General features: G+C 41.1%; 1 protein-coding gene across 5 annotated transcripts in view; it reads left to right on the top strand.

Moving 5' to 3' along the window:
* The window catches only part of ACOT9 (acyl-CoA thioesterase 9), a 39,464-nt gene that overhangs the window by 6,274 nt on the left and 10,845 nt on the right, over positions 1–22,345 (top strand). For 2 of the 5 annotated variants that reach the window (XM_080653600.1, XM_080653599.1), the window contains exons 2-8: positions 519–616; positions 1,568–1,594; positions 2,199–2,244; positions 4,933–5,103; positions 5,365–5,402; positions 11,681–11,764; positions 12,639–12,742. In XM_080653600.1, the coding sequence (XP_080509726.1) occupies positions 519–616; positions 1,568–1,594; positions 2,199–2,244; positions 4,933–5,103; positions 5,365–5,402; positions 11,681–11,764; positions 12,639–12,742 (568 nt within the window). Of the gene's footprint in view, positions 1–518; positions 617–1,567; positions 1,622–2,198; positions 2,245–4,932; positions 5,104–5,364; positions 5,403–11,680; positions 11,765–12,638; positions 12,743–22,345 lie in introns of all 5 variants that reach the window. The other 3 variants (XM_080653602.1, XM_080653601.1, XM_080653603.1) reach the window with 2 other exon arrangements.

Raw genomic sequence — 22,345 nt, 5'->3', positions numbered from 1 at the left:
GGGAATACTTTGTAAAATATATGATTGTCTAACCACTATGCTGTACACCTGAAACGAATACAAAATAATATTGAATATAAACTGTAATTGAAAAATAAAAAAAGAAATGTTTACTCTGGTTGGAGAGATGATTTATGGAGTAGCCTCATATGCAAATGTGCATACACTGGAGAAATAAGTATAGACTCCTAGAAGACAATATACAGTACAGTCATGCATTGCTTAATGACAGGGATAGTTCTGAGAAATGCTTTGTTAGGTGATTATGTCGTTGTGTGAACATTATAGAATGAACTTACACAACACAAACCTAGATGGTATAGCTTACTACACCCTTAGGCTATATGGTATATCATGTCGCATATGTGTTCTGTTGTTACCAAAATGTTATTTGGTGCATGATTATGCTAAGGATGTGGGACAGCCAAGTGCTCTGGGAGGAGGCGCAGGTCTTTGGGGTTGCCAGGGGAGAAGCCATGGAACCTACTTTAAGTGTGTTCATTCTTGTTTTTTTGTAGGCTTTCTACCTTGAGCAGGGGGCTGCTTACTCCTGGCAGAGGACTGACTCAAGGGTTCCAGAATCCTGAAAAACAGAGAGTCTTTCACATTCATGAAGGCAAGTATGGGTGATTACTTTTTAGACTCAAGTGGTTAAAAACCCTGTTTTATTTGGGAGGCATCTAGATAGATAATTCAGGGCAAATGAGGCATGCTACAGGTAGATATTTCATAAACTTTTTATTTATAAAATGACCAGGATAGCTGTGGGCAGAGATCACATTCAGAACCTTGGGGACTGAGTTGTTTTAGTTAAATGATTTCCACTTCCCATGTGTAGGTACTGAAGAGGAAGACACGGAAAAAAGAAATCTGATACATAAGTAAGAGATGGATACTTTAGTTGTACCAACTAAACACTCCTAGTATATAGTTTTTAGAGGGACCCTGTTTATTCCATGTTTAATTGAAATTAATTTCAATTATTAATCTGATATGCAAATTATGGATGTCTTTATCAACTCAGGAGTACTCATTATAATTAAAATTGTGGATTCTTGAAAAGGTCCACATAAATATATATGTATAAATATAATTTAAAATTCTACTTTCCGTCTTGGCCCTCAGCACTGGCCTTTCTTCTTACACCGACTAAACCAGTAATAATCGTTTTACGTTAGCGAGCATCAGTAGTCTGTATGCTGTTCCAGGTACTTTCTGTTCATTTATTTAAGGAACTCAGGAGAAAAAAATCAGAAATAAGACTAATTTACTAATTATTTTTTTTAGTTTTCTATGACTTATTTGTAATTAGAGTTTACACCAAATTTATGGGGTATATATAATTGACAAAAAGTCAACCATTTTCCCATGTTAATCTAACCATATTTGATTTTGCTCAGTTAGTTATTGAAGGAGAAGAACCATTAATTTCCTGTAACTGGAATATATATTGTTAAATGCTAGAAAAAAAACATGAACTCAACACATTATTTGAAATCCTAAAGATTTATTTTTTAGTTTTGAATTGCTACTGCTTATCTAATTTATTTTCCCTTTATCCATATAGCATCTTCACCTATACACGTGAATAATGGTGTGTGTGGTAATTAGTATCAACCAAGTGATTATTTTTTTATACTAATTCTTCTATTTTTGGGCAGTGGGCATTAACTAAAATTAAATCGCATTCTTTGCCTTTCCTTGATTTACATTTTTACTTCATTTTTTCTGGCTTAAGCTTTTCTAACAATTAGCATAGTATAAATATATGAGAAATCAATTAGAATGATACTCAGATTTGGATATCATTGTTAGTCCCTGAACTAATTTGATCTACTGCCTATAAGATAGATGGGGATTCTGTTCATAGTATCTCCATCAAAAAGGCGCTCCTACTAATACTGATATTGCCCCATCCAATGAATAATTGGAATTATCCTTTTTTTGTTTGCTTATGTAAACCCTAGTGATTGGCACAAGGGTATTCTTTTCTGCGCCTAGGAGACAATAGTTGTTTCACGTTTTCAGGAAGCAAAGACCTAAACCCTTCTCTGAGCTATTTTTGTGGCATTAAATGAAAATTCATGGATCTTTAAAGCTTTTGAGTGCATGAATCGCTTTTTCATAGTTCTTGCGCTTGTTGCCATCGTTCTCATATTTCTTTGTTTCAAGGGATGACCTCTTTATTTTTCTTTCAGTTCGAGATAAGCTGCGGGAGATAGTAGGAGTATCTACCAACTGGAGGTACGCACTCTTGTATATCATTCTTTCATTCCTGAAGTGGTATGCTAGGCTGTAATTAGGATCAGTTGATGGTCTCATTGTAGAGTGTGGGGGGAGGAGCTGTGTATGGAAATAGATTGAAAGGTGCTTTTTTTTTACTTGAGGGAGAAGATCAACATTCTAACATATTCATCAGTTGATGCATTGTTGTCATAAAATAATGTGATTTACATGTACTCCACATTTTTCAAAGTGCATTCAGGTATATTACTTCACTGGTTCTCAAGAAGAGTTGTGAAAGGCTTATGGCATATGTTCCTATCCCTTTTTATGTATGATGAAACAGAAACTTCAAGAGATTCAACAATTATCAGGGTTTGGGATTTGAACCCAAGTTTCCTGGTTTCTCTATTTCATGCAGCCTGACTCCTTTATTGTATCTTGCTAGTTACAGTTAACCAGGTTCTTACACAGTCTTTCTCTTTCAGTATTTTCCTGATGTAAAATAGGATAACGTTCCTCTTGGTGCACAGAATTTTGAGGCTAAAATGAGATAAAAAGTTCAAGTGATCACTAGGCATACAATCTATTGTTGGTGCCCTGGCTGGGTAGCTCAGTTGGTTAGAGCATCATCCTGATATGCCAAGGTTGCGGGTTTGATCTCCAGTTAGGGCACATACGAGAATCAAGTAGTGAGTGCATAAATAAGTGGAACAACAAATCAATGTCTGTCTGTCTCTCTCTCTCTCTCTCCCCCCCATTTCCTCTCTCAAGTCAATAAAAAACATAACCCATTGTTGGTATAAAAGTCATCCAATGACTTCTTTATAGGAAAATTTCAACTTACTAAAAACTAGGAAAAAGAAATCCTATGTCCCCACCATCTGGATTGGATACTATTAACATTTTCCCAGATTTGCCAATATACACATATTGGCTGAACTGTTTCTAAGTTAATTATAGGTATCACAACACTTCAGCATACATCTCCAATAAATAAATATATTCTCCTATGTAACAAAATCAGTAGTCATATATCTTCCACAAGCAAGACAGTCTGTAACATAATGAAATTGACAATAATCCCCTGGTAGTATATTACACATTTATATTCATAATTCCTCAACTGTTCCTCAAATGTCTTTTATAGCTTCCCCCCGCCTAAAATCACTTTCCCAGAATGCCCGGGTTTGCACATAAGTCTTAGCTTTTTAAAAAGCATCAAGATTCAGCCCAGCCAGTGTGGCTCAGTGTTTGAGCATTGACCCAGCAACCAAGAGGTCACCAGTTCATTTCCTGGTCAGGCACATGCCTGGTTTTTGGGCTCCATCCTCAGTAGGAGGCGTGCAGGAGGCAGCTGATCAATGGTGTTTCTCTCTCATCAGTGTTTCTATCTCTCTATCCCTCTCCCTTCCTCACTTAAAAAAAAATCAATAAAAACATTTAAAAAACAAAAAACAAAAACAAGCCATCAAAATCCAATAAAGGATTGCATATTGCATTTGGTGGTTAGGACTCTTTAGTCCCCCCTAATCTAGAATAGTTATCCCTCTGTCCCTTTTTTTTATCACCACGAACTTGACTTTAAAGAGGCCAAGCCATTTGTCTTGTAGAATGGTCCACATTCTGGATTTACCTGGTGCCATTTAACTTATTCCTCTATCCCCTATATTTTTTGCAGGCTCAACTTTTCTGGCAATAATAAATACTTCATAAGTGAAGCTTAAAAAGACATCTTATTTTATTATTTTTTAATCCTCACCCGAGGACATTTTTCCATTGATTTTTAGAGAGAATTTGAGAGAGAGGGAAAGACAGAGAGAAATATCAATGTGAGAGAAGCACATCGATTGGTTGCCTCCTGCACGAGCCCCAACCAGGGCCTGGGCCGGGGAGGAGCCTGCGACCGAGGTACATGCCCTTGACCTGAATCAAACCCGGGACCCTTTGGTCTGCAGGCCAATGCTCTATCCACTGAGCCAAACAAGTTAGGGCAAAAAGATATCTTATTTAATGATATTGTCAACATTTTAGTTTCCTATTCCCTTGTCTCTCTCTTCTCTTCACCTTAATTGTCTCTTCTTTTTCTTCCCTTTCTGTCTCCTTCTCATATTCTCTTCTGCTTTACCTTTTGCTCTGCCTTCCATACCTCTTTTCCTCTTTTGGATATACTTCATTTTTCCTCCGCTGTCTTTTTCCTGAAATTGACGAGAGAGAGAGAGAGAGAGAGAGAGAGAGAGAGAGAGAGAGAGAGAGAGAGAGAGAGGGAGAGAGGAGGAAAGAAGAGAAGAGAGTTGGGGAACAGAGATATGAGAACTGTCAAGTGGAGAAATGGGAATATGGAATTCAGTGGCCATGTCATTCTTTAACCTGTGTATGTATATATACTATTGTGTGCATCTCTATATTTTTTATTTCAGATATTCTATTATTTGAATATACTTTTTGATGAGGGTGAATATATGGTTCACTTGGGTATATCCATATCACTTATAAGTATGTTTTTCTTATCTACTAGCCTCAGAAGTTTTAAGAGAAAATTTTAATTTCACTAAGTAGCAGGTGTGAAGGGAGGGAAGGAAGAGGAGATGAGGTAGGCCCAGACCTTCTCTTTCCTCCTTTGATGGTGCCTGTCTGGCCTGTGTACAACTGGAATTGTGGGACAGCACTGCTCCTGTGTTTCATGAAGCTTTTGTCATTTCTTCTCAGAGACCATATGAAAGCAATGGAGGAAAGAAAATTACTTCGTACTTTTTTGGCGAAGTCACAGGAAGCACTGCCCCCTAGGAGAATGAAGGACAGTTACGTTGAAGTTCTCTTGCCTTTGGGCAGTCAGCCTGAATTACGAGAGAAATATTTGACTGTTCAAAACACCGTAAGGTAACATAGCACTATTTTTATTTGTGTTGTTTATTTGCCTTTATTTCATTTCCTTTCTTTATTGCAACTTTGAGATATCCTTCACACACCATACCATTCACTTATTGAAAGTGTGCAATTCTGTGGGTTTTTTTTTTGTATATTCAGAGAGTTGTGTAGCCATCACCACAATTAATTTTTGAACATTTTCATCACCCCAAAGTGTGCTATTTATTTCTACAGAAATTATTTTCACTTAATTCTGTTTTCTTTATTTCACAGATTTGGCAGGATTCTTGAGGATCTTGACAGCTTAGGAGGTACTGGTATTATTTTAGTATTTCGAAATACATACTTAGACTAATACATTGAATCCTATGGCTAGAAAGGGATTTTTTTATTAACTTGCACAGAAGAGGCTATTGTAAAAGAGGAGGAAAAAAACAGCTACTACCTCTGACTTGGCATAATTTCCCCCCAAAATGTAGATTCCTACTTATCAGTTAGAAACTAATTAATCCTCCTTTCTAATAACTTTTTAAAAAGTCTTAAATTTACAGAAAAGTTGCAAACAAGTACAAAGAATTGTTCTTCCCTGCTGACATGCATATCACCCCCAAATATTTTTTTTCTTTTTCCCCCCCATAGCTCCCCTCCATCCAGTTCCCACCCCACCCTCTGCCCTTACCCCCCCACACACTGTCCTCATCCATAGGTGTACGCTTTTTGTCCAGTCTCTTCCCGCACCCCCACACCTCTTTTGCCCCGGGAATTGTCAGTCCACTGACAATTTCTATGCCCCTGGATTCTATTATATTCACCAGTTTATTCTGTTCATCAGATTTTTTTATTCACTTGATTTTTAGATTCATTTGTTGATAGATATGTATTTGTTGTTCATAATTTTTATCTTTACCTTTTTCTTCTTCTTTCTCTTCTTCAAGAATACCTGTCAGCATTTCATATAATACTGGTTTGGTGGTGATGAACTCCTTTAGCTTTTTCTTATCTGTGAAGCTCTTTATCTGACCTTCAATTCTGAATGATAGCTGTGCTGGGTAGAGTAATCTTGGTTGTAGGTTCTTGCTGTTCATCACTTTGAATATTTCTTGCCACTCCCATCTGGCCTGCATAGTTTCTGTTGAGAAATCAGCTGACAATTGTATGGGTGCTCCCTTGTAGGTAACGTTTTCTCTTTCTGCTTTTAATATTCTCTCTTTGTTTTTTGCTCTTGACATTTTAATTATGATGTGTCTTCGTGTAGTCCTCTTTGGATTCCTTTTGTTTGGGGTTCTCTGCGCTTCCTGGATTTGTAAGTCTATTTCTTTCAGCAGGTGGGGGAAGTTTTCGATCATTATTTCTTCAAATAGGTTTTCAGTATCTTGCTCTCTCTCTCTTCTTCTGGCACCCCCATAATTCAGATGTTGGTATGCTTGAGGTTGTCCCAGAGGCTCCTTACACTATCTTCAAGTTTTTGGATTCTTTTTTCTTTTTGCTTTTCTGGTTGGGTGATTTTTGATTCTTTGTATTTCAAATCTTTGACTTGATTCTTGCTATCCTCTAGTCTGCTGTTAGATCCCTGTATATTATTTTTTATTTCAGTCAGTGTATGCTTAATTTCTAGTTGGTCCTTTTTCATATCCTCGAGGGTCTCGTTATATTTATCGGCCTTTTCTAGAAAATTCTTGAAAAACCTTATAACCGTGGTTTTGAACTCTATATCCAGTCGTTTGCTTTCCTCCATTTCTTTCATTTGTGATCTGTTTCTTTGTCTCCACATTTTGGCTGCTTCCTTGAGTTGGTAGAGTAGCTTTGTGTGGTAGGTGTCCTATAGGGCCTAGTGGCTCAGCCTCCCCAGTTACCTGAGGTGGACACTCTTGGTACACCCCTTTGTGGGCTGTGTGCACAGTCTTGTTGTAGTTAAGCCTTGATTGTTGTTGGTATCACTGGGAGGAACTGACCTGCAGGCCAATTGGCTGTGAGGATCAGCTGTGTTTACGATGGGAGAACTTCTGTGCTGGAGACACCCTTATGAGGCAAGACTTGCTTCAGTGGGGCTTTGGTGCTCACTGAGTCTGCCCCCTGAGTGCGTCCCTTATGGATCTGAGGAGTTGTAATCTGGATGGTCCTACTCTGACCCCTGGGTACACTGGCTCTTGGATCTCCAAGGAGGTGCTAATTTAGCCTCTGCCTGAGGCCACCCAGCAGGAGCTACGGAGAGATCTGCAGATTCCTCTTCTTTGTTTGGGTTTTGGAGGTGCCCAGATGAGGCCCAGCTGTGAAGCAATGCAAGCTGCTGTGTGTCCTTGGGCCTTCTTTTGCATGTTCTGGGTCTCTCTGACTCAGCTGCAGTTTGTCAGGTAAGTTTAGATTTCAAAGGACCAGGCCATTTATATGCAAAAGCCTCTGCGCACAGTGTGGATGGAGCGGAGTCTCAGGGCGGAGCAGCCAGCCTTGGCTTCCCATCAGCCCTGCCCTAAGAGGCCCCTGAGTCTCAGTGTCCCTTGGTAATTGCTGCAAGCACCTCTGAGAGAAAGCCACCCTCGAGTTCCGCCCGCTGCCAGACAGTCCAGTTTCTCCCCGTATGAGTCTGGGTCCCCAGAGTCTCGCCTGGAACTGGAATTCAGAGCAGTCGGGAGCTTGTGTCTCCCTGCGGATTGAAAAAGCCAGCCACATACAGAGTTGCCAGCCCTCTCCGTGCTCGCGTGCCTCTGTACCTCTGCACTTTACTTCCACAGCTCTTCTGAGTGTCAGTGTGCTTTTCTCTTCCCTTCTAGTTGTAGAATTTCCACTCAGCCAGCTTTCCTGTGGTTCTGGATGATGTCCATTTTGTCTTTTAGTTGTAATTTTGAAGTTGTTGTGCGAGGCAGCAAGTTCAGGTGTTTACCAATGCCGCCATCTTGGTTTCTCTCACCTCCAAATATTTTCATGTCTGTTTCCTACCAACAAGGCCCTTCTCTTATAGAACCACAATACAACCATCAACATCGAGAAGTTAACACTGGTACATTAGATTGTCTAGTCCTTCGATGCCCTTCAACTTTCACCCGTGGGACTTTATAGTGGAAGGATCCAGCTCTGAATCCTATGTTGCATTTAGCTGTAATGTCAGGAATAGTTCCTTAGTCTTTCTCTGACTTTTATGACCTTGACACTTTTGAAGTTTATAGGCCACTTCTTTTGTGGAATTTCTTTCCATTGGGTTTGTTTGATGCTTCTCCAAGATTAGATTGAGGATGTGCATCTTTGGCAGGAATGTCACAGAAGGGATGCTGTATTCTTATTGCGTCTTATCAAGTGGTACATGATTCTGATTTGCCCCAGTACCGTGATGTTAACTTTGATTCCTTGTTGAAGGTGGTTTTGCCAGGCTTCTTCACTGAAAAGTTGCTCTTTTCCCCTTTGTAACTAGTAAGTACCTTGAAGGGAGGTACTTTGGGACCTTGTAAATATCCTATTCCTCATCAGACTTTCAACTTATTACTTTAAAATCCATATAACCTTAGCCAGTTTGGCCCAGTGGATAGAGCAGCGGCCCTCGGACTGAAGGGTCCTGGGTTTGATTTTGGTCAAGAGCACGTACCTCGGTTGCAGGCTCTATCCCCTGTCCTGGTTTGGGCACACGGGGAAGGCAACCAATTGATGTGTCTCTCTCACATCAATGTTTCTCTCTGTGTGTCTCTCCCCCTACCTTCTACTCTCTCTAAAAATCACTGGAAAAATATTCTCGGGTGAGGATTAACAAAAAAGAAGAAGAGGAAAAAGAAGAAGAAGAAAAACAAGAAAATAAAATCAATATGGACTCAGGAATTCCTATTTTATTGATTGGGTTATAATATGTTACCTGTACTATCATCTGTTTGGATACCCAAATTGTCCCAGGACTGGCCTAATCCATTCAAGCTAGCTTTTGTGGGTTTTTCTTGATGTGTCCCTATCATTTTTTGATCACTTTCTGTCTTTCTGACATGGCAAGATGTTCTAGGTTCATTTCTACTTTACCTGCCCCAGTCCTGGAATCAGCCCTGGTTCTTTTTAATGGAAAATGATGTTTATTTATTTATTTTAAATGCTTATTTGAGAGAGTGGGGAAGGGAGATAGATAGAAACATCGATGAGAGAGAATCATTGATTGGCTGCCTCCTGTATGCCCCCTACTGGGGGTTGAGCCCACAACCCGGGCATGTGCCCTGACCAGGAATTGAACCGGGGACCTCTTAGTTCTTAGGTTGATGCTCAAAAACTGAACCACACCAGCCGGGCTGGAGAATGATATTTAGAAACCGAGATCTGGCTGCTGGGAGGGGAGTGATCATTGCTGCTGGGGTATGACTGCTCCCATGCCCTTTCATTGAATGACCTTGGGAATGTATGCACATACACACATTTACCTCTGTGTTTATCTATCTGTCTGTTTCTCTGTGAAAACCATGGGTTCATACTGATAGTTCAGTTCCATACCACAGTTTCATTCTTATTTCTTTCCTTGTCATATTTGTAATTGCTTTCTCCAACCGGCTCCATTATCCTTAATATTTTACTTACTTGATCGGTTCCCCTGGATGTAGCCAATGTCACATCTCTGCCATCCCTAGTTTCTCATGGCTGCTCCCCTCACCGGGGTCTACTCCATGCAAGTCCTTTTCTGCAGGTCACTGTCCTCATTGTGCTCAGAGTCACCATGCTGGGCCATCGCTCTTGTTACCTCTCTGCATGTCCTCCTGACCCCACTTGGCTTTCAACACCCTGCTCTGGGCCACCTTGTTTACTCCTAACTAATGACTTGTGGATTGAAGTATGGGAAAGGGTTTAAAGAAAGGCTTTAATATCTTAAAAATATAGACATAAGCCCATTGTTAGGCTTATACCTAGCTACTTTTATCTTCAGATTAAATAAACCAGGTTACAATTTCTTAATGGCCTTTAAGAAAATTACCCACACACATGTTTGACTTTGATTTACATAAGTGTCCCTAAATTTACAAACTCCCCTGCCACTGCCCTGTTTTTTCCTCATTACCTCCTATTGGTGGCCAATCCCTTCCACCTGTTTACTTGATCCTATTCCTTCCATTTCTTCAAGGAACTTGCCTTATCACGTCTTTAAGTCTCTTTTATCTTAAAATGAAAAGTAGGCAAAATTCACTTCCCTATAACACTCTCCGTCTTTCTCACTTCAGAGCTAACTTTCTGGAAAGAACTAGAAAAAATCGTATGCTCTTATTGCCTCCGTCTCCTGACCTCCTGTTATTTCCCAACCCTCCGTGTTCTGGCTTCTCCTTATGCCATTGAACTGCTCTTGCCAAGCTCTCCATTGGCACCCTCATTGCATGATCTACTCTTCAGGGCTTACTCACCTCCTTTGTGGCTCCTACTGCTGTCAGACTTGTCCTTGGGCTCAGCTGCCAGTTCCTCCTGTCTCTCGGTTGCTCCTTCCTCTTCTCCTGTGTAGGCTCCTCTGTCTCTGTTGATTCCTTAAATGTCAGTGACCCCCAGGGTTTTGTCTTCTGCCCCTTTTTTTTGGTTATCTCTACATTCTCTAGAAATCATCTCCTTTATTCCCCAGGCTTTAGTTGATATCAATATGGGGAATACTTAGGAAGGTACATTTCCTGGCCTACTTTTCTGAGTTCCAGACCAGTTTGTCCTATCTCCTGGGCATCTTCATTTAGATGGGCCAGAGGCTTCTCGAATTCGACATGTGGAAAACAACCCCTTTTCCTCTTTCTGTATTATCTTTTTCAGTGAATGGTATACCATCTTCATTCATGCCAGCTGGAAACCTGGCTTTAGTCAAGTCTCCCTTCTTTTTAGCTCTTGGATCTTTTTTGTTCTCTTCATTTCCACTGCTCTTAGATGAATATGGTTTTTTTGGGGGATAACACAAAGGCTTTTAAATAGAGTTTCTTTGCCTTTAGCTTCTCATTCCCCCAGTACATCTTTTAGCAGGCACATGGATGGAAAATTCATTGTCACACAGCAAATACTTATTGAGCACACACCCAGTACTGTTGATGGTAAACATTTGAATGAATCATGGAGGAAGCAGGGAGGCCATGAAACACAGAAGTATAATGATATTTGTAAGGTGCATGGAACCATACTTGGCACATACAAATGGTTGCTGAGTGATGGAAAGTATACGGATAACCTTAGGGTGTTATGGGGAAGGCGGGATAACTCTGAGCGAATTAATTGCTTCATGATTAAGAAAGAGTCAGGAGGAAAACAGGGAGCTGAGTCCCTGTGATTGTTTTTCTTTTCTGAGGATGTTTGATGCCATCAGACTTGTGTGCCGGGGTCTTTTTCTGACTTAGGCACTGTGTCTCTCTGGAGTGGTGACAAGCCACCTGATGGGCCTATGCTTTGGGCTTCAGTTTCCTCACTAAATCTAAACCGATTGGACAGCTAGATTAGTGGGTCCCCAGATTTCTTCAATGTATAAAAGTCTTGGGTCATAGGATAAGACCACCAGTGGGACATGGGGGGTTGGGTCTTCAAACAAGATAAGACTTTTTCTAGATCTCAGGAGTGAATTGTAAATGTTGAGAAATAATTCTACCTTGCTTTTATTTGGTTCTCTTCTGTTTTCCTACAGTTCTTATTTGCTACATGCACACCAAAGTTCATGAAGCTAAGATGTCTCCTTTATCAATAGTTACAGCCCTGGTGGACAAAATTGGTAAGTGATATTATTTTCTATGCATACTTTAAATTCTTAAAAATTACAAGATATTATTTTTAAAAATTTAAATCATTTTTTATTTTTCAATTACAGTTGACATACAATATTATATAGTTTCAGGTGTGCACCCCAGTGATTAGATATTATATAACTTAGTAAGTGATCATCCTGATAAATATTGTACCCATCTGACACCATACACAGTTATTAGAATACTATTGACTGTATTCCCTATGCTGTACTTTACATCCCCATGACTATTCTGTAACAACCAATTTAATTACAAGATATTGAGATTAAAATTTTATGGGGGAATTTTTATGCATGTGGAAATGTCTAGAATGCTATATAACAAAATATTTATTATAATTATCTTTAGGTTGAAGGATTTTGTGTGGCTCCAGTTTTATTTTTTATATTCTTTACATTGTCTACATTAAAAAAAAAAGACATACAGCCTGGCTGGCATGGTTCAGTGGTTGAGAGTGGACCTATGAACCAGGAGGTCACGGTTTGGCTAAGGGCATAGAGAGTCACCTGAGGACTGAAGGCTCCTGCGTTCGATTCTGGTCAAGGGCACATGCCCGGGTTGCAGGCTCGATTCCCAGTAGGGGGTGTGCAGGAGGCAACCAATCAATGATTCTCTCTTATCATTGATGTTTCTATCTCTGTCTCCCTCACCCTTCCTCTCTGAAATAAATAAAAATATATTTTTTTAAAAAGACAAATTTCTTTTGTGTGTCAAAAAAGTCATTATTTTTGGAAGACAAGAAATGTAGTGGAATTTACCAAATTTTAAACGAAATTCTCCGTTTGCAGCACAGGGAAGTTTGGGTATGATCTGAACTCAGATTGATTTTCTTTTTTGCAGATATGTGTAAGAAGAGCTTAAGCCCAGAACGGGACATCAAGTTCAGTGGCCATGTTAGCTGGGTTGGGAAGACATCTATGGAAGCGAAAATGCAAATGTTCCAGGTGTGTAAGCACTTAAAGATGGCCCCCTTGTTTCAATACAACCCACTAGTCTTAGTTATAGGAAAGCTTACTTACCTGTGTGTCCATAGACAGGTATGTAGCCCACCACTTCTAGACAAACTATTGAAAGTTCAGGTCACACAGATGGTGGATTATTAATATCCTCCTCCTGGACAAAGACCGGCACATTATTTGGTGTTTATGTTTCGTGTTTATTACTTTCAAATCATTTCAGCTCCATGGTAGGGTACTTGCTTCTGCTTTTGTGTGGAGAGTTTCACAAATGTCTGAGTTATGTTAGGCATGAATGGGATCAGTCACTGGGTTAGTTTCCTAGGGCTGCTATCACAAAATACTGTAAAACAGGTGGCATAAAACAACAGAAATGTATTTTCGCACCATTTTGGAGGATAGAAGTCCAAGATCAAGGTCTAAGCGGGATTCTCCCTCCAAAATCTGTAAGGGAGAATCCTTCCTTGCTCCTCCCCAGCTTCCAGTAGTTTGCTGCCATTCCTTGGCATTCCTTAGCTTGTAGCTGTAACCCTTCAATTTCTGCCTCATCGTTACATGGCATTTCCTCTTGTGCATCTGTGTCTCCTCTCTTTATAAGGACATCAATAATATTGGATTAGGGCCCACCCTACTCCAGTATGACCTCATCTTAACTGATTATAACAACTCTATTTCCAAATAAATGCATGTTTATAGATACTTCAACATATATTTTTGGGGACACAATTTAACCCAGAACAGACACTTAGACCATCACAGCAGTTAGGAACCTCTAACGAGCAAAACATAGAATAGCTACTATAAAGAAATGAAGAAATTTGACAAGGAAAACTACCTCAGAGGGGATAATAGCACAGAAATCAAATAATTCAGCATATGTCTAAGATTTCATTATGAAAACTTATTTAAGAATGACTTTTTAGTTTAGCCAGGGTATTCAGTAGACCTGTTACTTATTTTTTTTTTAATATATTTTTTATTGATTTTTTACAGAGAGGAAGGGAGAGGGAGAGAGAGTTAGAAACATCCATGACAGAGAAACATCCATCAGCTGCCTCCTGCACACCCCCTAATGGGGATGTGCCTGCAACCAAGGTACATGCCCTTGACCGGAATCGAACCTGGGACCCTTCAGTCCGCAGGCCGACGCTCTATCCACTGAGCCAAACGGGTTAGGGCAGACCTGTTATTTAGATACATTTTTTTCTGTTATGGAATTTTGAAATACTTCACCTTTTGGAAAAAGTTTGAAGCTTGCTCTGTAGTAATTAAAGTTATTTGTTTAAAAAAAAAGTTATTTGTCAAAGCCCTGGTCAGGTGGCTCAGTTGGTTAGAGCATCATCCTACACACCAAAAGGTTGTGGGTCTGATTCCTGGTCAGGGCACATATCTAGGTTGCAGGTTCTATCCCCAGTCGGGGCATGTATGGGAGGCAGCAGATAAATGTTTCTCTTTGCCTCTCTCTCTCCCTCTCTCCCTTCCTCTCTCTCTCTCTAAAGAAAAAAAAAATCAATAGTTATTTGTCAAAAATAGTTAAGTAGTTTTTTAAATCCTTATCCAAGGATATGATTTTTAGAATTGATTTTAGAGAGAGAGGAAGGGAGAGAAGAGAGAGAGAGAAACATCGATGTGGGATTGGCTGCCTCCCATACCCACCCTGACTGGGGATTGAACCTGCAACCTTTCGGTGTATGGGGTAGTGCCCCAACTAACTCATCCACCTGGCTAGTGCATAAGTAGTTTTGTATTTTTTTTTAAATATATTTTATTGATTTTTTACAGAGAGGAAGGGAGAGGGATAGAGAGTTAGAAACATCGATGAGAGAGAAACATCGATCAGCTGCCTCCTGCACACCCCCTACTGGGGACGTGCCCGCAACCAAGGTACATGCCCTTGAGCGGAATCGAACCTGGGACCTTTCAGTCCGCAGGCTGACGCTCTATCCACTGAGCCAAACCGGTTTCGGCTAGTTTTGTATTTGATGCCATATGTAAGCGGTTGGATTCTGTAACTCCAGTGCAGCTGTAACTGACAGAAGTACTGTTTTTAAAACAAAACACCATAAAGTTGTTGGGGATGCTGTATGATTTGTCCACATACTTTTTAAATCTTCATGGTTGATTCCTAGCCTGCTCAGTGCCACGTGCAGCAGATTGCTGGCATAGGACCAGCATTCTAGGGAATCTTGACAATTTGAATCTTGGACAAGTCGGTTGAAAAAGAGATATAGGGATTATTGGGAGGAGAGAACCAATGAGAATCAGTGTTAGGCAAGTACAAACTTTTAAAAAAAATTTTTCATTTCTCATTGGCTATTTTGCCTAATAACTCATTACTCGAGTGGTCCTTTCCATTCCAGAGAGGAGCTTGATGATAGGTGCCTCTGGTTTGGGTGCATGTAGGTTCAAATCCCAGCTCTGCTCTTATTAGCCACATGACTGTGGGTAAATCACCTTCTCTGAGCCTCTGTTTTCTCAAGTGCAACATGGAAGCAGAGAAGTACCATATTATATGGTGTGGTACAGATGAAATGGAAAACAGCCCCGCCCATATGAAGAACTTGTTACGTTGCCTGTCACACAGTAACTACTAATCACATGTTGACAATAATGCTAATTTATTATTGTTACTATGGAGATGATCCAAAATCTCTGTTCTGGGCTTGACCTTCAGACCTAACTTCCCAAGTACCTATTATATCTCCCCCACACGGGCTCTGGCTACCTCCAGTCCAGTGCGTTTCAAATTGAGCGTCAGCTTCGCTTCTAATCCTGATCTTCCTTCAGTGTTTCCCCTTTGTCATCCTCCTGGTTTCCCAGCTGCAAACGTTTGTGATAGCTTAAATTTTTCCCTTTCCTGTGCAGCCTTTTGCCAAGTTTTACAAATTCAACACCCTCTGCAACTCACCAGGGTCTTTTCTCCCTCTTGCCCTTGGCCCCTGTATTCTGTTCAAGCCCCCACTGCCTCCGTGTGAGTACCTGAACTGTCTTTCAATTAGCCTGCCTGCCTGTTGCATGTTTTCACCCTCTGTTCATTTTATACATTTTTATCAGGACTTCCAAAGCTGATCTTAAATCACATCACTCTCCTTCTTAAAAACCTTGACCATTATCTGCTCATGAAAGTCTAAAGTCCTTTGACGAGTTAGGATCCAAGGGTCTCCAGAACCTAGCTCCAACATCATTTACCTTCTTAGAGCTCACTGCTAGACACTTTGAGCAGCCTAAGAGTAGGGAGTTGTTCATTTTTGCATTCTCAATACTTGGCGCTAGTAGGTGTTCATTATAATAAACCATAATTTAAACAGTAAGCAAGTGGCTGAGTATCGTTGCTTATGCTTTTTCCTTTTCCTGAAATCCTTGTGTTCCGGCTCTGCACATCCACATTCCACTTGTGCTTCCAGGTCACTCCATGCTCGAATCCTTCCCTGGTCCTCCAGCTCATAATACCTGTTCCTTCCCATGATGCCTTCCTCAGAACCCTTTCTCTGACCTGCTGATCTCTGCTCCTCAGAGCTGCTTAGGAACATGTTTTCTCTTCTACTAGGTCATATGCTTCTCAACAACAGGATATGGGTGTGAGTCACCAAGCCCACTTCCTGACGTCCACTCATTTAACAGTTCACTTAGCAATCATTTATTGCCTGCCATTCTGTGTTAGGTATACAGCCGTGAGCAAAACCCAGTTCCATTTTCTTGGGAGTTTACATTTTGGTAGTCCTCAATAATTACCTGCCTCGATTCATACATTGGCAGTCATTGATCAGGTACCTGTTATGGGCCAATCTTTGTGCTAAGTGCTTAGGGTACAGATGTCAATGAAAATGGCCTTTGTCCTCAAGGAACTCATGATGCAATAGGGAGGCAGCCACTTAAATAAATGATCGTGGTATAGTATATTAAGTATGTATGCAGCATTTCTCAACAGGGACACTATTGGCCTTATATGTGGGGAAATTCTCTGTTCTGCAGGACTTTCCCCTGCATTGTGAAGTGTTCAGCTCCTGGCTTACCCCCATCCCGCTAGTAAGGTGTCCCAAGTCTTGTGACAACCCTACACATTTCCAAATAACTCTACAGGGCTGAGCACCCCTGTCAGGAGAGGACTTTCCATTTAGCTGGCAAACAGAGGAGGGAATGATGAGTTGTGTCTGGGGAGAAGGGATGAGTGATTGCTGACTGGGCCGGGGAAGAGTGGTTGTGATGAATGTAGCCATGAGGAAGGCATCAGGCGAAGGCATGGAACAGAGGTATTCAACAGCACGGCCCATTCCAGGGCCTCCAAGTGGTTAGCCGTGGCTGGGGGGAAAAGGTGCGGGTGTGAAGAAGTTGTTTGGGAACAGCTGGAGAGGGATTGGGCTCTGTGGTGGAGGGCTGTATATACAGGGCCAACAGGCTTTGAGCAGATGCTAGAAGAAAGTCAAGGTGGGAGGTACTAGGGCCCAAACAGGCGTTAGTGATGAGGACTAGTGATGAGGGAGGACTGAATGGACCCTCAGGTTATGATAGGACTTTATGATATGATTGTCCTGGAAGTACAGACTTCCAAGGGATAAAGAAACACCTTAAAACTTCAAAGGCTTTTGTGCATTGTAAGTATTTAGCTTAATCCACAGATTTATCACTGATCTTATTCCTTCTTGGGAGCCCCTTTGCTCAGCTAAGGGATCCTAAACGTGCTGGTGGTTGGCACACTAAGGTTCCTGAAAACGCTAATGTCTATGAGAGTGGCGGGAGGTCCACCCGGCTCTGTGTGCCATTTTGAGGACAGGTAGGCCTGGAGAAAGCCAGACTTGTGTCTGAAGCAGGAGTGTGAAATGATGATGTGGAAGGTCCCTCTGTGACCCTTGTCGTTGGGTCCCAGTCAGGCACAGCTCCGCAGCCTTAGCTCATGTCCATCCCAGCATTTCCCACAATGCACTGTTTGGTGTGGTGTGGTGTTTCTTCCTTTTCCGCGTCCCGCATGGAAAGGGAGAAAGACAGGTTCCTGAGAGGAGGAGCTGGGGGTTAAGAAATTAGGGAAAGAAAGAGAAAAGAGACAGAAATAGATTCAAGCTGGGTGCCAGGTGGCTTCCTGTCCTCTGATAGAGAGACAGTCACACTCACCTCGGACAACACAGCATATTTATTGGTTTCCAAAAGGGATTTTATGATAAAAAGGAGTTTAGGGTGTGCCCAAATCCTATACATCAGGATCTGAGTAAGCTCCTTATTTTGGGTGGGTCAAGGTCCTTTTTGTTCCTCATTCCAAGTACATGGAATCAGTACTGATAACAGGATTCTGCCAGTGCCCTTGGGCTCAGCTGAATAAGAATTAAAAAAGTATCCATATGCCTTCCCAGACGGCCCTCTACATCTCCCCCATTTTAATTTTTTAAAAGAAATCTTGCATTTATAAACATATAAGAACAAAAAATGTTTAGGTCCCAATTTCCATGTTCAAAAGTTCTGGGTCCAAATTTTAATGTCCAACAGTTCTGAGTCCAAGTATCAATGTCCAAAAGTTCCAAGTGTACACGTCAGCAATGACATCTGGATGGTGGTCAAATGGTGGCAATGCAGGTTTGACCTCTGGTTTGGTCCTGGGCAACCTGCAGCGACAGCTGCTGACTGCTAGCATGGAAAGGCGTCGTCAGCGTCCTCCATATCTAGACCGCCTCTCGTCTTCATGGCTGAATTATTTCCTGCTAATTCCTCTCTGTTGCAGGAATCCACGTGGTCCTGGAGTTTTTTTCTGAAAATATACAAATATATTCTCGACCAAAAGTTAATAAAGGTGTCTTTTCTATAAATTTGACTTGGGCTCCTTTTTATTTTTGCCCAACTAATTTTCCTTTGGCTTATTTTGACACCATGTGTGTTTTTCATGGGTGTCTTGCTGTTAGCATAACAAATGAAAATTAATTTTCAAAGTAAAAATTTTTCTAGATGTAATTTACTTACAAGGTATTTTTCCTTACATAATATTACTCCACTATCCCCCCTTTTTTTGATTTAATTATTAGGAGGCTTTTGGAAAATATATAATGCAGTCTTGATAACTTTAAATTTTAATTTTTTGCACAAAAATATGACTGCTTTAGGTTCATTGCATGTTAAGCAATTTTACCATGAAATGAACTACCAATAGAAATTTTGGTTAATACTTTAGGAACAGCCTTTTGTACAATTAGATTTTCTTGAATATTCCCTTATTTCATTTAGCCAATTTAAATTAATCTGAAAACTTGACTATTTTACTGTCAAATTTAATACTTTAACAACAATTTTAGTTAATGGAAAGGATTATATGCATCCTTGAGAAAGCCCTGAGCACTCCTGGATTTAGGCTAGATTTAGGTATAGGGCAGCTGCCATCAACCACTTCTCTGTTGCCTGGGTCTCAGTCTTAGCTGGGCCAAGTCTCTTGTTTGTAACTGGGTCTCAGTCTTAGCTGGGCCAAATCTGTTTGTTGCCTGGGTCCCAATCTGAGCTGGGCATGGGAAGCACGAAGCAGCCATGGGGCAGGAGACCTCCCTCAGAAGGGGCGAGTGTTCAAGCCCCTGTAATGTTGGGGGGGTGAGGATCTGTGCCACACCTCTGTTGACCCCCAAGTTCTCTCCTGATGGCCCCCTGCGACTGTGCCTGTCTTAGGTTGCCCCTCCCTTGAGGAGTCTTACCCGTCATTGACTAACCAGCCATCCTCTGGGGCCAAGCAGGGTGATGTAAGGTTCAGTTCTGTCTCCTTGGTAGCCTATGCCCCTATGGCCTCCATGCCCAGCACTTGCCTTGGGATCCCCCCACTGGTGGGGGGCCCTGGCATTGATCATATATCTTGGGAAACCCAGGTTTCTTCTCCAGGGAGGGCCCAGCTCACGCCATTGTGCGAGAGACAGATCCATGGTGCCAGCCAACATGAGGTTTCAACCTCAAAATGAACTGAAAACTCAAGCAACAGCTGTGGGCAATTGAATTGTGAGAAGAGGGTTCCTTTTGACAAAAAGGGCCAATATAGAATGCTCAAGTACCTTCCCAAGGGGCCTTTCACACAGTGGAAGGAATTGAATCCTTTCATGTCCCTTTTAAATTGCTGCCAAACATTAAAAAAATTTTAGATTTTTAAGTTTGTTTGGATTAATTGTACAATATGCTGTTTGTAAAATATTAAAAATTATAATGACATTGTAGAATAATACCATGCAATTTCAAGTATATTAGATGTTTTAAACGGATTTCTTTTAAGAAGAGAGAATAATTTTCTTGTATTACTCTGGGCCCTTGGAGCTTTACAAGAATCATCTCTGTTAAGGCCTTGAAATTTTAACATGGAAAAAAAAACATCAAACGTATTTATATTCATATATGATTTACTAGTTTTTGCATCTGCCATTCATATGCAAACTTGTTATCTACTTCCTGCTGGTTACTTGCCTCAGGGTGGGAATTTCAAAAGGGGCTGTTTAAAATGCCTTGGGAAACTAGCTTTAATTTGTCTCCCAGTTCATCTTCACCATCTTTAAAGCTAAAATCTCTAGGGTTTTTATTCTGTACACAGAAAAGTGTCAAGCCCAGTTCAAAAACTATGTGCACTCGTTTTTAAACTGGCCTTTTCGCTTTACATGAGCACAGAAATCCCCGATGCATTTATGAATTTGTAAAAACTTTAATTCATTAGCTGGAAAAAGGAAAGATGGCGAATATGAGGCCTCTTATGGTGGCTTTCTTGGGGAGTGGTGTCTATATTGGATCGCCACGTGTCTCTCCCTTCCCCTACATCCTGCTTACTTTAGGGGAAGTTTTTGCAACAGATCTGGCCACATTTTTTCATGCTTAAAAGACAGATCTCAAATTTTTTCTTTATAACTAACACCCAATTTGGCCAAGATCAGAATCTTCCTGCGGATTATTTTATGAATTTTAAAGAAAACTTTTAAGTAATCTCATTGCAGGAGAGCAGATAGCTTTGCCCTCTCCTGCCACCTTTAAACTTCTCTGCACCAGAGGCTGTTGGCTGAGCTGAGATTATCACCCGAGGTGTGATATTCAGCTTCTTGAATGGTGGGATGAGTTGTTCTTCCAGGTCTATGGTGGTGACGTACTGCTCGCTCGGGCACCCAGATGGGGTTAGAAGCACCTTTTGGGAAAATACAAATGTGCCCTCTTCCCCACATCATTACTGGATCTGGCCCTTTCCACTGTCCTGTTTGTAAATCCTTCCATTGTGCCATACCAGCAGATGCTACGGCACCAGGAGTTTGATGCCTCTCGGCTGCTGTGTGACCTTCCTCGTCACAATTTAAAAAATTTAAAGTGTAAAGGGCATGATTTAACTGATTCTGTGGAGTAGGATTATACCTCTCTCCCCCTTTTTGTTTTTGTAATTGAGTTTTTAACGTTCGATTAGCTCTTTCTACAATTGCCTGTCCCTGAGGATTATAGGGAATTCCTGTTTTATGCACAATTCGGTATTGCTTACAAAACTTCTGAAAGGAGGAACTAGCATATGCAGGTCCATTATCTGTTTTTATCTCTAGGGGCCGTCCCATTACTGGAAAAGCTGCTAGGCAGTGGTTAATTACATGCTTTGCACTTTCCCCTGTTCGGGGAGTAGCGAAAATGAAACGTGAGCATGTGTCTATGGAAACATGGACCCACTGAAATCTGCCAAATCAGGCACATGAGTAACATCCATTTGCCAGATTTGATTAGGTTTAAGTCCTCGGGGGTTTACCCCTAATGCTGGTACAGGGAGGTGGATAACACACTGAGGGCATTGCTTGACAATTTGTCGAGCCTGCTCTCGAGAAATATGGAATTCCTTGCGCAAGGCAGAGGCATTTTGATGATGCAGGGCATGCGAGGCCTGTGCCATGGAATATGGGGTGACCTCCTCTACTGAGGCAACGAGACGATCTACTTCCTCATTACCTGCAGCCAAAGGACCTGGAAGGCCAGAATGGGATCTAATATGGCCAATAAAACATGGGAATTGCCGTTTTTGAATAACTCTTTGCAAGGTGATAAACAGATGGAATAGCTCTTCAGAGTTTGTATGCCCAATAGTAGCAGTTTCAATAATTGTAGCCATTCCGACTACATAAGCACTGTCACTGTAGATATTGACAGGTTCAGAGGCAAAGTTTTCCAAAGCATAAATTAAAGCTTGGATTTCTACTCGTTGAGCAGAGGAATAATTTGTCTGAATTACTTTAGAACTCTTTACACTATAAAATCCTGCTTTCCCTGAGCTGGATCCATCAGTGAAGACGGTTAGTGCTTGGGGAAGATGTTGCTGCTTAACTATTTTTGGAAATATAAAAGTTGTGACAGACAGAAACTGCAAAATCTTATTAGCAGGATAATGACTTCCAATTTGACCAGGATAATTAGCAAGAGCTGTTTGCCAATTAATAGAGTATTGCCATAGCCAACTTTGCTGTGCTGTGGTAAACGGCACTATAATGAGGGAAGGTTCTTGCCCTACCAATTGAACTAGCCTGTGCCGTACTTTTGCTATGAGCTGAGAAACCAAATCATGGAAAGGCGTTAATACTTTGGCTGGAGAATGAGCCAGGTGAAGCCATTCTATTACACCTGGGTCCTGCCAAATGA

The sequence above is a fragment of the Plecotus auritus genome, assembly GCF_963455305.1.
Source record: "Plecotus auritus genome assembly, chromosome: X".
Taxonomy (NCBI): Eukaryota; Metazoa; Chordata; class Mammalia; order Chiroptera; family Vespertilionidae; genus Plecotus; species Plecotus auritus.
This window is presented reverse-complemented; position numbering and strand designations above follow the sequence as displayed.